At 40.2% G+C, this 14,254-nt stretch overlaps 1 protein-coding gene across 2 annotated transcripts in view; it reads right to left on the bottom strand.

The window, feature by feature from the left end:
- Positions 1-1,148: 1,148 nt before the first annotated feature.
- Positions 1,149-14,254, bottom strand: part of ITPRID2 (ITPR interacting domain containing 2) — a 58,650-nt gene continuing 45,544 nt past the window's right edge. The window contains exons 14-19 of one of the 2 annotated variants that reach the window (XM_024204054.3): positions 14,040-14,167; positions 12,982-13,132; positions 11,543-11,608; positions 10,391-10,804; positions 2,938-3,062; positions 1,149-2,375 (exon numbers count right to left, since the gene is read on the bottom strand). In XM_024204054.3, the coding sequence (XP_024059822.1) occupies positions 2,952-3,062; positions 10,391-10,804; positions 11,543-11,608; positions 12,982-13,132; positions 14,040-14,167 (870 nt within the window). In that variant the 3' untranslated portion in view covers positions 1,149-2,375; positions 2,938-2,951. The remainder of the gene's footprint in view (positions 2,376-2,937; positions 3,063-10,390; positions 10,805-11,542; positions 11,609-12,981; positions 13,133-14,039; positions 14,168-14,254) is intronic. The other variant, XM_024204056.3, reaches the window with a different exon arrangement.

Here is a 14,254-nt window from a genome sequence, read left to right as displayed (position 1 = left end):
GTTTACTTGGCTGTTAGTTTTTGTGTAGTTTAGTATAGTATATCTATTTTAAATTGCACCAGAACCTCACTAATCTGGCTTCTGTCAACAGAATGAAAAATTGGTACTTTCTTCCAGCAAATATTAAACAGCACATTCTGTACGCATGAGATCCCACGTTCGTATAGGTTCTGACCTACAAACCCTAAGTAGTCTGGGTTCTTCCTAGCTGAAGGACCAGCACTCTCTCCCTGACCTGCTCCCACAGCAGAGATCTCACTGTCCTACCAAGCGAGGGGGCTGCTGGCAGAATGTTCTGAGAGCCCCTTTCCTTTGGAGCACTCTCCTCCACCCTGGTCTGAAATAGCTCAAACTTGTTGACATTCCAGGCATGCTGCCATTTAAGCAGCATTGGAAAGAGATTGATACAGCTGGGGGTGGGAATTTGGTTTGGGGGAAGAGTGTGATGTGGGAATTTTAATTTATATTGGGTCTACTGAATAGTCAGATGTCGTTGGAGTGATGCAGGGAAGGGGAAGAAGGTGGTCCACTTCTATTCCGATTACTTGGGTAAATTTACTTTCTTGTGTTTTTAAACTGACATCAAGGGTGCACAAAGCTCTGGCTGGATGTTCTTTGGGGTGGAGTTTTGAAATGTAAATAGAGTATTTGGGCATGCAGGTTATGAATTAAAGCAGAGTCCCCTTACTGCAAGTTATATCCTTACACTAACTCCCTCCGGCAGCATTTTATGCAAACCCATTTATAGTTCAACATGTAACATCTAGGGTGGCTTTTCAAGAATGCTCTGCATCCATAAGTGGGGCCAAATTTCAAAAGAGCTTAGCCCCCAGCAGTTTCCATTGAGAGCAAATGGGAATTGCAGGGTAAGGAACTTCTTTTAAAATCTTGTTCTTGGTGCCCGTAGATTTACCTCACGCATTTCTTAAGTGTCCGGTAAATTCAGCATATGAGGCCTTCTGCAGCCCCCAGACTTAAGTTATCTATTGTTATGCTACTCTTCTGGTCCACATGTCCTCATTTTCTAAGGAGGACTGTCATTTGATCTAAAATTGATATTTTTAAGCAAAAAAGTAGAATGCACAAAATGACATGAAAAAATATACCCGACTGCATCAATGTAAAAAAACACTGGCAAAGACTGTATGTAGGCAAAATAAATACTTTATTGGTTTAATATTCCTGTTTTTAGAAATCAGCCCTTAGGTGTGTCTTCCAAACACATTTATAAATCTTTCAGATAAGCCTTTTTATAGAATATTGTTATACCTTAAGTATTCTTTGATTGAGACTTTGACACAATATAAACATTTTTAATAGCTGGAAATGACAAAGGCACAAAGGAGAATCCCAGCAACATTCAGACATTGTGTTACACACCCACTAAATTTCTGTCTGACCACACACACACAAAACCCCCATATATGAACCCCATTTACTTCCAATTTTATCCATTGGAACAAATACATTTGCATTGGCCTAAGCTACAATACAACCAGTGAGGGGTGGTGGTGGGAGGGTTAATTTACTTTAATCTCCCCATAATACAACCAAGGTCACCCACCCACTCCAAGTCACACATCCCCATTACTTTTCCAAGAGCAGTCTTTTTATTGTATTTTGCTTAATAAAAGACAGAAAAGAACTTCTCTTGATATATCCGAGAAGTAGTCAACACATACACCTAGACAGTGTTTAACATAAGGCACATTTCCAAGGAGTGGGAGGACTAGTAAGGAAGCAAAATAAAATTAAAGTTATCTTCTGCACAAAGATAAAGCTTTCAGTGTAAGAACTTTAAGTAGTTTTAGGTAACCTCATATCATTCTACCACTCTGCTAATAGTAACCTCCCCAAGAGTTCATAGAAATTTTTACAACAGAATTTTTTTTTCCTTTTGAAGTGGCACTAAGTAACAGCAGTGGAAACAATTATTGGTTGTTTCAAGCTCTCAAAGTGAATCAGTTATTGCACAGTAAATACCTCATAGAGGTCAGTGTTTTTTATTAAAAAAAGCTAGGCTGAATATGTATGTTATTTATAAATTGGTTAGATCAAGTTTCATGACACACCTCTCCACAAAGAAATAAACTACATACAAATTAACAATAGGGACATACAAATAAATATTAGGTCTTTCAAAGGGCCATACTTTTCTGGATGGTTTATGGAAAGTAGTAAACTAAGCAAAGTGTCTAAATCATTATATATGGACTCAAGAAGAAATAATAAGGAATGCATCATAGAACTAAGCATTGTATCCAGTAGCCTCTCTCAGCAGCTGTAGTGAAGCCCACGTACATAATTTGATGCCGTCACCAGTGTTCGTCATCCAAGAGCAGAATTCCACAGCTTTGCTGGTCCACATGCCTACCCTTTGGAGAAAGAAAAGGCAATGAAACATCTACCATTTAAGAGCAAGACTAGATTCATGAAGGAGCATGACACAGGGTTGTCCCTTTAAAACTTGCCAGTTGCTTAGATAACTAAACATGTATTTTTATTTAGATAGCCTTGATATTTGCAGTAGCCAAGATATGCTCTACAGTGAAAACACAGCTGCATAGGGGAGCACTGTAGACCCTGAAGTAAGGATGTTACATATTAAATAAAATTGGCAGGTTTAAGGGCCATCACGGTCAGATGGCTGGAGTTTTCAAAGCCATCTAACAGATTTAGGCATACATCTTTCATTAATTTTAATTAAACTTCAACTGAGCTGATGTAGTTTAGGTTTCAGGGGAGAAGAGCAATGTAAGACTTGACTTTCTTGTGGCTGTATAAAAGGCTTTTATATTTTAACTGTGCAAGAATCCTTAAAAGTGAATCTAACTCTTTCAAATACAAATATTCTATATAATGAAAAATTCTTCTGCAGCCAGTTGTTCCGCTTCAGTCAGTTAAATTAATCAATCCAGCAAAATTCATAATAATTACCTGTAGTATCTGTTTCATGGCTGCGTATCTTGCTTTGCATTAGCAGATCTACTTGGGGATGATACAGCTGCTAACAATCCACTTACTATTTCCCGTCTGATTTCACCAACAATAGATTCTTTGATCTAAAAAAAAAGATTAAATGGAGTTATAAGGTCATTAAGTTATACACAACTCTGCAGAGGGTAAAATTGCACAGTAGAGTAGACATATTAGATATTAGCTGCATGTCCTAGGAGTCATAGTAGCAATGAATGTTTTAAAAAATACAGATGGAAAAGAGTCTCTATTGCAAATTAAGACTATCTGAATTTAAAGACTCTGAAAAATCATGGCGTTGTAAACTAAGTAGCTTTCCAGACTGTTTATATTTATATTTGTTTATATCTAAGGTTACCAGTTTTAGGTTAAAAACTGATAAAATGCTGACCACCTACAATTGTGAGAACAGAATTTTAGCAAATATGCACTGAAAACACCCTAAATGGAGCAACCTTTACAGTGTGAATAGATCTCTGGAGAAGGTCCGCAGGACCTAAAGACACCTCTATCCCCGATCCCCACTCCAATTCATTAAACAGTTCATCTAAATGGTGGGTGGGATTTTGGATAGGACCACGATTTAATACAAATCAAGGAAACAAATTTACAATATTTATGAAAGTTTATTTTTAGCAGAAAAACACCTGCCCACTCACGTTACCAGTTTGCCATTGGAATACTACTTATGCTGGCAAAGGCTATTTCACATAATTTTTATTGAAATATGTTAATTAGGCTTACATAGAAAAATTTAAAGGTGATTTAATTCGAGTAAGATCCTAGTTGGAGATGGGCAGGAGCAGAGAATGAACAGATCACTACAGGCTTCAGTAAAGAAAAAGCAGGAGACAAGGTGGCACTACAGCAGTGTATTGCACTGATCTGACATGAAGAAAAAGAAATGATGAGCTACTAGCAAGTCTGGGAGAACTTCACGAGCCAAGGCAGATTTAGATGCTCTTCGCCTTTGTTACACTTAACAGGTTTGATGTGTGGCATGAGTATAAAATAGGAGAGGACCATCAAATCCAGGTAGAGGAATGAAGGCTATTAGAAATCAAAGGATATCACCTGTCAGTAACAGTACCAATATATTCCATCTCAGTCAGAATAAAAAGGAGTTATTTCTTATTTTTTTTTAAAACGCAAAACCACACCACTTCCTGGCATGATTAGTAAATCCTAGACTTAAAAAAACCTGTTCATATTGTAGGTTGATAAATATTCTTTTCAATGTGGTAGAGTTTGTGTGGTTTCGTTTTAATGAATATGAATTAGAAGCCTGGAAAATCTCTAATCCTGACTTTGCCAATAATTTCTTATGTGTCGTGGGCTAGTTTCAGAATCTCTCCATGATCCCCCATCACTTAAGTGGGGGCAACATTTGCTTAAGCCGACCTGCCAGGGGTGTTGTGATGTTTGTCTAACCCTTTCAAGGTATAGCTCACTATTACCGTCTCAAAATTCTTCTTCTCTCTCAAGGAATACAGTGTCCTTTTTCCTTGCATGCCAGGGAGATTAAGTGACCAAGTCAGCAAGGCTACCCCAAGATTACTTATCTCTTGTTCTTCTTGGCAAATAATTCAAGCCTTGAACCGTTAGTGGCAAAAGCGCATAACTTTATTACCAATCCATGCCAAGCAGAAATGCAGGCCCTAAAAATATTATTCAGGAATAGTTTTTCATCGGGACAGTTTGCTGACTTTTGTGCATTGTTAACTGGTAAGACAGAAAAACTCTACTCATCGATCAGTAAAACCTTCACAGGGAAGTGTCACTAATAACCACAAACCTCACAGAGATATGTGCACGCACACACACCAGAATTTGGGGCAGCTGTTAATCTGATAGGCACCCGTCTGGTTTTAAAGTCTCTCTTCCTTCAGGTAATCAGATGCACACCATGTTAAACTTGGTGGGGAAGGCACAGTAGGTAAATGGCTGTCTAGGGCCAGTGTGCTACTAACACTGAGGTTCCCTTGACCACATGGCAGTTACAGCTGTCAGAATAGGACACACTGCACTTCTAGCCATTTTTCTTCCATAGTAATATGGGTCCCAGAGTCCATTCCAAAATATACATTCTGTGCCCTCTCTCTAATAGGGTAAATAAAAATAAAGGCTGATTTCTAAAATAAACGGATAAAGCCTGCCCAAATTAACACAGCTAGGAGGAAAGATGGTCTTGTGGTAAGGAATAGGACTGGGAGTCAGGCTTTTCCTGTTCTAATCCTAACTCTGCCACAGGCTTCCTGTGTGACCTTGGCATATCACGCTAGTCCTGTCTCCCCCCACTGGGATAATAAAACGTATCCACCTCCCAGGGGCTACATTTGCTAACATTTGTAAATCACTGAGATCCCCAGCTTAAAGCTCATCAATATAGTGCTTGAGGATTGCACATCACCACACTTCCCTGAATGTGAGCAATTCCCTAAATTACTCCTGATTATGTCCTTGAAGGAAATAAAAATAAAAACAAACCAGAAGCACTTGTTAGAAACAACATTTGACGTTTACTGATAAGACATGGACACCTAACAAAGAGCGACTGCTACTCTTCTGAATCTCCTCTCAGCTCCTCTACCTTAGTTCCAGTCTCTGATCCTGAGGTGTCTCTCCATCCCTCTTTAACTAAATTCCCTCCCAATTACTAACCTTTCACCTTATGACTTTCCCCGACTTTCTGATGTCTGAGTGCCTCACAGTCATTAGCATATTTACCCTGTGAGAAAGGGCAGTATTGTCACCATTTTACAGATGGGGAACAGAGATATGGAGAGACTTGCCCCGAGTCTGCAGCACAGTGGGGAACTGAATCCAGATCTCCTGAGTCCCTAATCAGTGCCTCAGCTATAAGATTAACCTTCCACTCACCTTCCTCTTGCCTTCTGCATCAAGTTTAATCTCCTGGTCCTCATCTTCAAGGCTCTGTAGAACCCTGTTTCAGCTTCCATCAATATTTATTTCCTTCACTGCATCCCAATACTCCCTTTGTATTTATCCCCTACTCCCTTCCATAGGCCCTTCTTCCAGACTGCCAGGGATGCCATTTCAATCCCAGTGTTTTCAAGCAATCAGCCTCTCATCTTTCAGACCCCTAGGGGTATGTCTACACTGCACACTAACCCCAATCCCTGACTCAAGTCTGAGCCATAGTCCCCTTTCCATCCATAAAGAAATCTGTTTTGGGTCAGCTAGAATTCAGGACCTGTGTCCTAGGATCCTGCCAGGGAGGTGGGTCATTTATAAAGTATTAATTCCCCCTCACCCTCAAAAAGCAACCACCAGTTAACAATGAATTTCTTGCTGGTGTGAAAAGTGCCAAACTGACAACCCTGGCAGATTAAAGTCTTCCATTTATCTACAGAAGATGTAGAATATGAATAGAAGCTTCCCCCCACTGCCTTGTAACCCTGTCCTGGAAGAACATCCTTTAAAGACTGAAAGGCTTAGTCTCCATGCCAGTTAATCTCTTGGTGCCTTTACTGAGACTACTCACTAGTACCAATAGTAGTGGCAATTTTATATGATATAATACGCAAGCATGTAGGGACAGAATCAGACAGGCTATAGCACAAAATGAGTTACATGAGTTATGAAGGACATAAAAGGCAATAAGAAGATATTCTATAAATACATTAGGAATAAAAGAAAGATGAAGGAAAGTGTAGGTCCCTCCTAGCCTTGCATTTCTATGATTTTATGTACACCTCTACCCTGATATAACGCTGTCCTCGGGAGCCAAAAAATCTTACCGCGTTATAGGTGAAACCGTGTTATATTGAACTTGCTTTGATCCACTGGAGCACTCCTTTACCGCGTCATATCCGAATTTGTGTTATATCGGGGGGCATTATATCGAGGTAGCGGTGTACTAAGGTAACCATATTGGTCTCTCACAAGTTACCGAATAGCCAAAAGGTTGCAACAGTTTTTGGTCACTACCAAACTGAGCTGGATTTAAACAGGAGACACAGAAGGGAAAGAATCCATCTCACATAACCAGTCAATTCCTTGAGCCAGCTAATGTACTAATATTCCATTCATTCAAAAGGGGTGCTTATAGGATGTCATAAACTTCATTAAAGTACAATTTCATTAAGATTCTCCCACACCAGGGTATGGTCAAATAATCATCATCCTAAAAACCAGCTTCTTTAATTTTGTTAAACAACATGCAGAATAATAAAGGACCCAGTTGCACTTCTTGCAATGCTATGATCTTAGAGTCAAGAAGCAAGCACTGTATGTGATATTTCAATGAAGGCAAGACTGTACTTTCATCAAACAAAACGAGCAGTGTCCAGTACTTTGACATTTAACATTGCTGAATTCCCTTCTGTGGGAGTGAGTTCATTTACTCAGAGAGCTAGCAGTTAAGGTTTTGTTTTTTGTTTTTTTTTAAACCAGTAAATAGTTATTGGTCAAAGCTCCCATACACCATAGTCCACCCAAGCATATTCTGAAGCACTACATACTTTCTCCTTCCCCAACATGAGATCATGTGGCTATACAGAAGGGGAGGCATTATTTAATAAGCAATGGGGTTTAGGATTTGTGAAGGCATATATCAAGAATGCATACTAATAGATTTCCTTTCCTTCTCCAACAACAAAAAAAGAATTCCAGTGCTAACAATGGAGTTACACAAGGATGACACACTTCAGTTTGTGGTAATTTTAATGCTTATGAAATGGAAAGATTCTCATGAATAGTATTCAGTAGCATTTGCAGACTCTGCAAAAAACTTCCAGACACCCCTATGCCAATTCACCTAAATCCTGACCTTCAAAACAGTTCCTATTTTGGGCATGAATCTCTCCTGAGTAGGCTGCTAGAACAGTTAAACTGTGTGGCAACTTAGTTATGTGTTCAAACATCACCTGTGGAGTGAGTCCAGGTCAACTAAGTCAACATATTTGAATCCCAGTCTTTGGGGCTAAAAGGCTATTGCACTGATTGTACAGAAGCCTCAGAAAACTCAGACAAATGCCATGAATCTCTCTTCAGAGTGTACATCTTTTTTTATTTGCTATCACCTAAAAGGTTTAAAGAGAAACTTTCACACTGAAGTAAATTTGAAAAGAACATTTCCTGAAATAACAGCATACTTTGACTCCATAATCCCACATATGACATTACAGTCTGTTGCCAAAAGAACCATAGAGATGTCACAAATGCAACATTAGGGCTTCTTTGGAAGACCAATGTAGAATGGTAAAATGGGCTGCAAGAGAGAGATCTCTTGAGCATGTCACGAAATGGCCTCAGCAAATAGCACAAGTAGCAAGAGGCTCTTCAAAAGGGATTAAAAGGAAACAGATCAGAGAATAGGAGAATTTGGGATGTCTTGGTCTACCTGGTCATATCACCTGAATCAAGTAGGCAATTTCTGGAACTTCTCTCACCTTTCCTTGAGCTACTCTACTGGACGCCATTAAAACAAACAAACAAAACCATTTACCACACAGTCACTTCAGTTACTTCTATTCTATGTAGAGGGGTAAATGGTGGAATCTCAAACCACCCCTCCCCCCCCGGTGCAATGGCAGATAGCGAATGTCTACTTAGTGCTGATCACAGAAACAATGATGCAATCACTCCAGGTGTACCTCACTAACAGCCACATTGGGAAACCCTTACTCACATTGCATAGGGTCACACTTTACAAATAGTCCCAGTTACTTCAGTGGGCTACTCATGGTGTAAGGTACCATGGTGTGAGGTGAGCGAGGGTATTGAAAGCTGGACCCGTTTGTTTGACCACACTGCCAAGTGTTTTACATAATAGCCAAGCTAGATGTATCCTGTTGTAACATTAATACTTCAATCAGTTTTAACATTGGTGTCCAGTCATTGTACTGCAGTTTTCTCTCTCTTTTCTTTGTCTAGTTAGGCAGTTACCCAGATCTAAACAGATTAAATTCCTTCAGTCTCTTCTCAAACTAGAGGTCATGCTCTCAAGAACTCATATCATATTATTTACCATTCTGTGCTCCATTTTACAGTGTAAGCATTCCTACCCATCTAAGTTTAATGGCACAGAAAAAATCTGGTTGTTTGAAAACTTCAAGGATTTTTTATTTTCATTGTTTAGTTTTTCTACCAGAGCACAAAGTTTCAGTACTTTTGCGGAGAACTGAGGGAGCTCAGAACTTAGTACTGTTAGATCGGTTTACATCTTCAAAGCACTGTGCAAATATTAAATATCCTTCACACCACCACTGTGAAGCAGGCAAGTAAATAATATTCCCATTTTACAGGTGGAGAAACAGACAGAGAAGTGGGGTCACATTGCAATCCTAGCTATGCTACTAGACTTTGGAAGGGAGCAGGGAGGGTAAAAGGAGCATGAGGCCCCCCTTATTCCTACTTATATAGGCTATCTGCACTGTGGGTGGCAACACAGGGGAAGGAGGGTGGTAGAAGGCAATCTCCCTAGGGCTGCTACTTTTTCTTCCACACAGGTAGAGGGAGCTAAACTGGCCTGCACGCTGCCCTTTCTCAGGGTTCACGGCAAAGCCACAATTGAGCCTTAAGTGACCTGCTGAAGGCCAGTGAGTCATTTTCAGAGCTGGGATTAAAACTTTCTGGTTCCCATTCCTGTGCTCAGTGCACAGAGCGAAAAGTCCACATTCTCACAGGAGAACTTCCGGGAGAAAAATCTTTGATTTCCTTTTCCCTGGTATTTTGGGTGTCATGAAGTTTAAATTATCATGGTCAGTTGCATGCAATTAAGAAAATGTGTCACTGTCCTATTTTAAAACCAAACCTGCAGAAGAATGTGGCAACCAACCCCCCCCTTTCTTTCACAGACAGCAGATAACGGGTCCAAATACATACACACAGATAGGGATCACTATAGTGGTTCAGAAGAGCTGGAGTCATTTCTCTTCTGACCATGGATCACTCCAGTCATACTCCTGGAACCAGCAATGATTTGGGGGGAGGGGCAGGGAAAGAGGTGGAGAGTAATCTCCTTAAAATTTACTATTGAGACCTTTTGGATACAATGTTTCATCAATAAATTAACCCCAAATAGCCCTTACTGCCAGATGAACTTCAGAGAGAAACACCTTCCAGTGTAATTTTAGTTTGAAGTTTGATATGCTTTCATGCTACCAAGCAGAGGAGCTGGAGGGCTCTTCCCTACCATCCCCATGGTACTAACCAGTTATCCTTTATGTGCTGTTAACTGTTTTGCTCAGATATAACAAACAATTATGGTTCAACCCATTGGTGGCTGACAGCAGGTCCACTGCTGCAGGCTCCAGTAAGTTTGCAGGGAGGGCAGGGGGAGAGGATCCTGCTTCTCAGTATCAAAGAGTTAAGTGCAGTACAACTACAATCTCAACTAAGCAACATTTTAAAAATCCAGGACCCCAGTAGACTGACCATCTTTTCTCACCTCCCGTATGACTTGCTGCAGCTCCTCGTTCTCCACACTTCTGTGAATGTCATCAACTGAAGGCACAAGAGGGACTTTTTCAGGTTTTTGTTCCACCTCTGATCTGGAGTCTCCAGATTCCTCAGAGCACTCAGCTTGCTGCTCAGTGCCTGCTCTTGCCGGCGGGGTGGGCGTTAAGGCAACACATGCTCGGTATAACCTCTTGCTTTGGGTCTTGGATTTTCCAGTCAGCTCAGATGAATTTACAGCAGCTTTTCTACTTGTGTGACTGGAGCACACTGAAGAAGAATCCGAGTTTCCATGAGAGAACACTGACTCTGATCCCTCTGCTGGAAGAGTTTCCAAACCAAACTCTCCCAATCCCAGTCCCAACTCTGACTTCAGAAATGACTGCTCTCGAATAAGTTCAGAGACCTAGGAGTGCAAAGAAACCAGTTTATCTTATTTCCCCTTGTATTTTCTATAATGACTTAAGATGACAACAGCTAGAAAAATGGTACTCAGTGGTGCTTTGCCTGTGCACCTCACAAGCAAAGCAAATTCACATTGTTCTGCAGAAGCATATAAGTCACATGCAGACAGGACTCTCCCTATTTTTCTTATGTATTCAGTCACTTAGTCATTCCATGATATGTATATGCTTTGCCCTTGTGACTGCAACCAAGGATCATAAGGAATAATCTTTTATTTAAAGCCAAATTAAATAAAAATGACTGCAGTGCTGCAAACCACTGACTTTTGTAACAATGGATGCACCCAGTCAAAGCTGATGAAAACTATCCCTAAGTCTTGAATTGTTTCTCCCCCTAGTAAAGCAACTGAAAGATGCCTATGTTTCTGCAAATTCTGGCCAGCTTTTTTTATGAAGTCTGTTATAGTTCTATTTGTCTAAATCTACATAAATTAATGACAAAAAGGTACTTATCCACGGTTCCTGGAACTGCAAATAACTGACCAGTACTGAGAAGTACTGCAACAACCTCACCACGTACCAACAAGGGTTTCTTTGATCACGTGAGCAGTGTCACTGTTTTCAACAGGACTACTCACCTGGGTAAGTGCTTGCAGGATCAGGCCTCTAATAAATACTAAACCTGTCCCACCTTTCCTAAGAAAGCCTTTTCTAACAATGTTTAAAACAAAATTACTTACTGGTTCCATTACGTTCAGTGGAGAAAGGCATGATAGATTATCAGTGCTTCTGCTGCCATACATGCCCTGGAATAGTAAGCAAAATTAGTGTATTGAGGTTTGGTTTTTTAAGCTGTCAAATGTTAATAAATAATATATTGTGTAGTAGGAAACATTCTGAAGAAGTAAAAACATGGAAATCAGGACACACATAAAGCTGGTCAAATAGGGTCTATTTCAGTCATTTTAAAAGCAGGCCTTTTTCTATGAGAGGTTTTAAAATATATGTATATTTATAATACTCCAAGACTTTAAATTTGGCTTTGGATCACAGTAATCTCAGATTTTGCTGTTCTTCCTACACTTCAAACATTTCTCCATGACAGAGTCCCACAGAGGAGGATCTGGCCTGTGTCCTTCCTGCTCCTGCACACAGAACTTCTATAACAATATTGGCTGGGAGAGGTAAGAGAAATGGTCAGAGACTACGTCATTCTCATCAGTGCCATGGTCTGAGATGGAGCGGCAGAAGCAGACACACAAGAGCAGTACTTTGTTGAGAGGGTGGTGGAAGAAGGAGAGGGGGGAAAAAAGAAGAGACAAAACGGTTTCTCTCCTACTCCACTGACATACACACATGTATGTCTCTTTTCTTTTCTAGGGGAATGTTTGTGTTACTAGTGCTTCCTTAATTGTTTAGCAGGGGCACATACATAATTTGTAGGGTGGTAGCAAAAGAGAAGCAAAAAAAGGAAGCAAAGCAGAGACAGAGAAGGGGAAGGAAACCTGAAGAAAGATGGGACAATGAAAAGCAGAGACAAATTTGGATCTATGTCCAGTCCTTCATTCACTGGGTGGGCAACACTGGAGGTACCACATTCGACCTATTTGAGGCATATGCACCTCCTGTAGCTCTCTACAATGACCTTTGGCTAGCAAAAGGAGCAGCATGGATGAGCTCCTGAGGGAACACCTCCAGGCCCTAGAGTTGCAGTGATGCATGATGGTTAAGGTTGTGGGAGTCTAGGTAGATTTCTTGGGTGGGGATTGAAGAAAACAGGAGAAAGAGGAGAATGGCAGAAGAAAAGAGGTGTGAAATCCCAGGGTGGGAGAACAAGATCTGCACAGCTAGGTGTAAACAGTTTAGCCTCAAAGTGGGGAACACTGTATTTTAGTTTGTTTTCCGTGAGCTTGGACTTCCTCTTCACATTTGAAAGACTCCCTGACAGAAAACAATGAAGTGTCACTTCTGCACTAAATTAAAAACACATCTCCAAGATTCAACAAATTATTTTCCCAACTAGTCAAGGAAAATATTCAAAGCTTTGGTTGGAGACTATTTTGATTTCCAAGTTGGTGTTTTCTGCACTGTAAGGGAGACCTTGTGGCTTACTTCAGCATGCAATTAAAGTAAACAAGCTGCTAAGATATCTGAATACTTATTGCAGAGCAACACGTACTGTGAGCGTCTGAGGTCTGTAAGGTGAAGACATATGTAAAGTTCTAAGCTGTTCCTCCAGAGCAAGTAGACGTTCCTCTAACTGCATTTCTAGCTCCTGTAGCTCCATGCGGACCGATTTTCTCAAACTCTGGAGTTGATCAGCTTCGTATCTATATGCAAGTAAATTATAAAGAACAACAGTATTCTGTTAGCAAAGAGCCATAATCCATCACATCCTATGAAGCACCGTGGCAGCAAGGACAACAGAATCCATGGTGTACCTCAGGACTGAATGATGCTCTTTCACAAGAAACCTGCTGCCACTTGAGCATTAGTCAAGGGGAAGGGAGCAAAAGGTGAACTCCATCTCTTTTTAAGGAGGTGGGGTAGGGTGGAGGGGATATGTTCAAAGAGAAAACTTATGTCAGTGGCTGTCTGTAAAAGAGAAGGGGGTTGGTTGCCACATTCCTTTTCTGCATAACAGGGAATGTGTTCCACAAGTTTAAAATTAAATGTAATATAGTCAAGCATATGGAGGTTAGACATTTATATACATTTTAAAAATTTTAAAATGAATCCATTTAAAGAAAATCAACAAAAACATCATGATCAAAATTTATTTCTCCTGCCTGGTTCTCTCTTCACAAGCAGTGGTAGCACAGAGTCAAGAGGCCATTATGAACAGGCAAACTGCTTGTGAATTTAATTAGTTTTGAATTAGGCAAGTCAAGAGCTGCTTTAAATGGAAGAAGTAGATGAGCAATATTTAAAACTGTTCCAGATCATCTGGATGAAGCTCTTACTGAAATCCATGGTCAGGGCAGTTAAACATAGCCAAAATAATGAGTGCCATTTTTAAACTGCACATTGCAGCTGGGAGGAGATAGTAACCAAAATGTGAGAGAAAATTCAGGCCTCGTACTGCTGAATGGCAAGTCAATGAGCAAATTGCCTTTAACTTGAATGGGAACAGGAGCAGGTCCCTTATCATATAATAATTTTTGTTGGACCAAATAAGTTTAGAAATGTGCTTATTTTCTCTCTTTTTTTTAAAAGAAAACCATACACGACATTTACCTTTCTTCTTCACTCATGTGCTGATAAACTGTTGTTTGCTGACGTAACATAGTTAATTCCAAATCCATCATTTGTGTTCTAAACAAGTTTAGACTCCGCCTCACTACCTGTAGTTCCTGGAAAGTATTCTAGAAAGGTATGAACAAGAAGGTGTCAAACACAGAATTTTGTTTATAGGCCCCGATCCTACAATTGGGTCCACACAAGTGGACCTC

This window comes from Terrapene carolina, unplaced genomic scaffold (assembly GCF_002925995.2).
Source record: "Terrapene carolina triunguis isolate 2854851 unplaced genomic scaffold, T_m_triunguis-2.0 Scaffold62, whole genome shotgun sequence".
NCBI lineage: Eukaryota > Metazoa > Chordata > Testudines > Emydidae > Terrapene > Terrapene triunguis.
The sequence above is the reverse complement of the archived record's forward strand: the minus strand, read 5'-3'. Positions and strand labels throughout refer to the sequence as shown.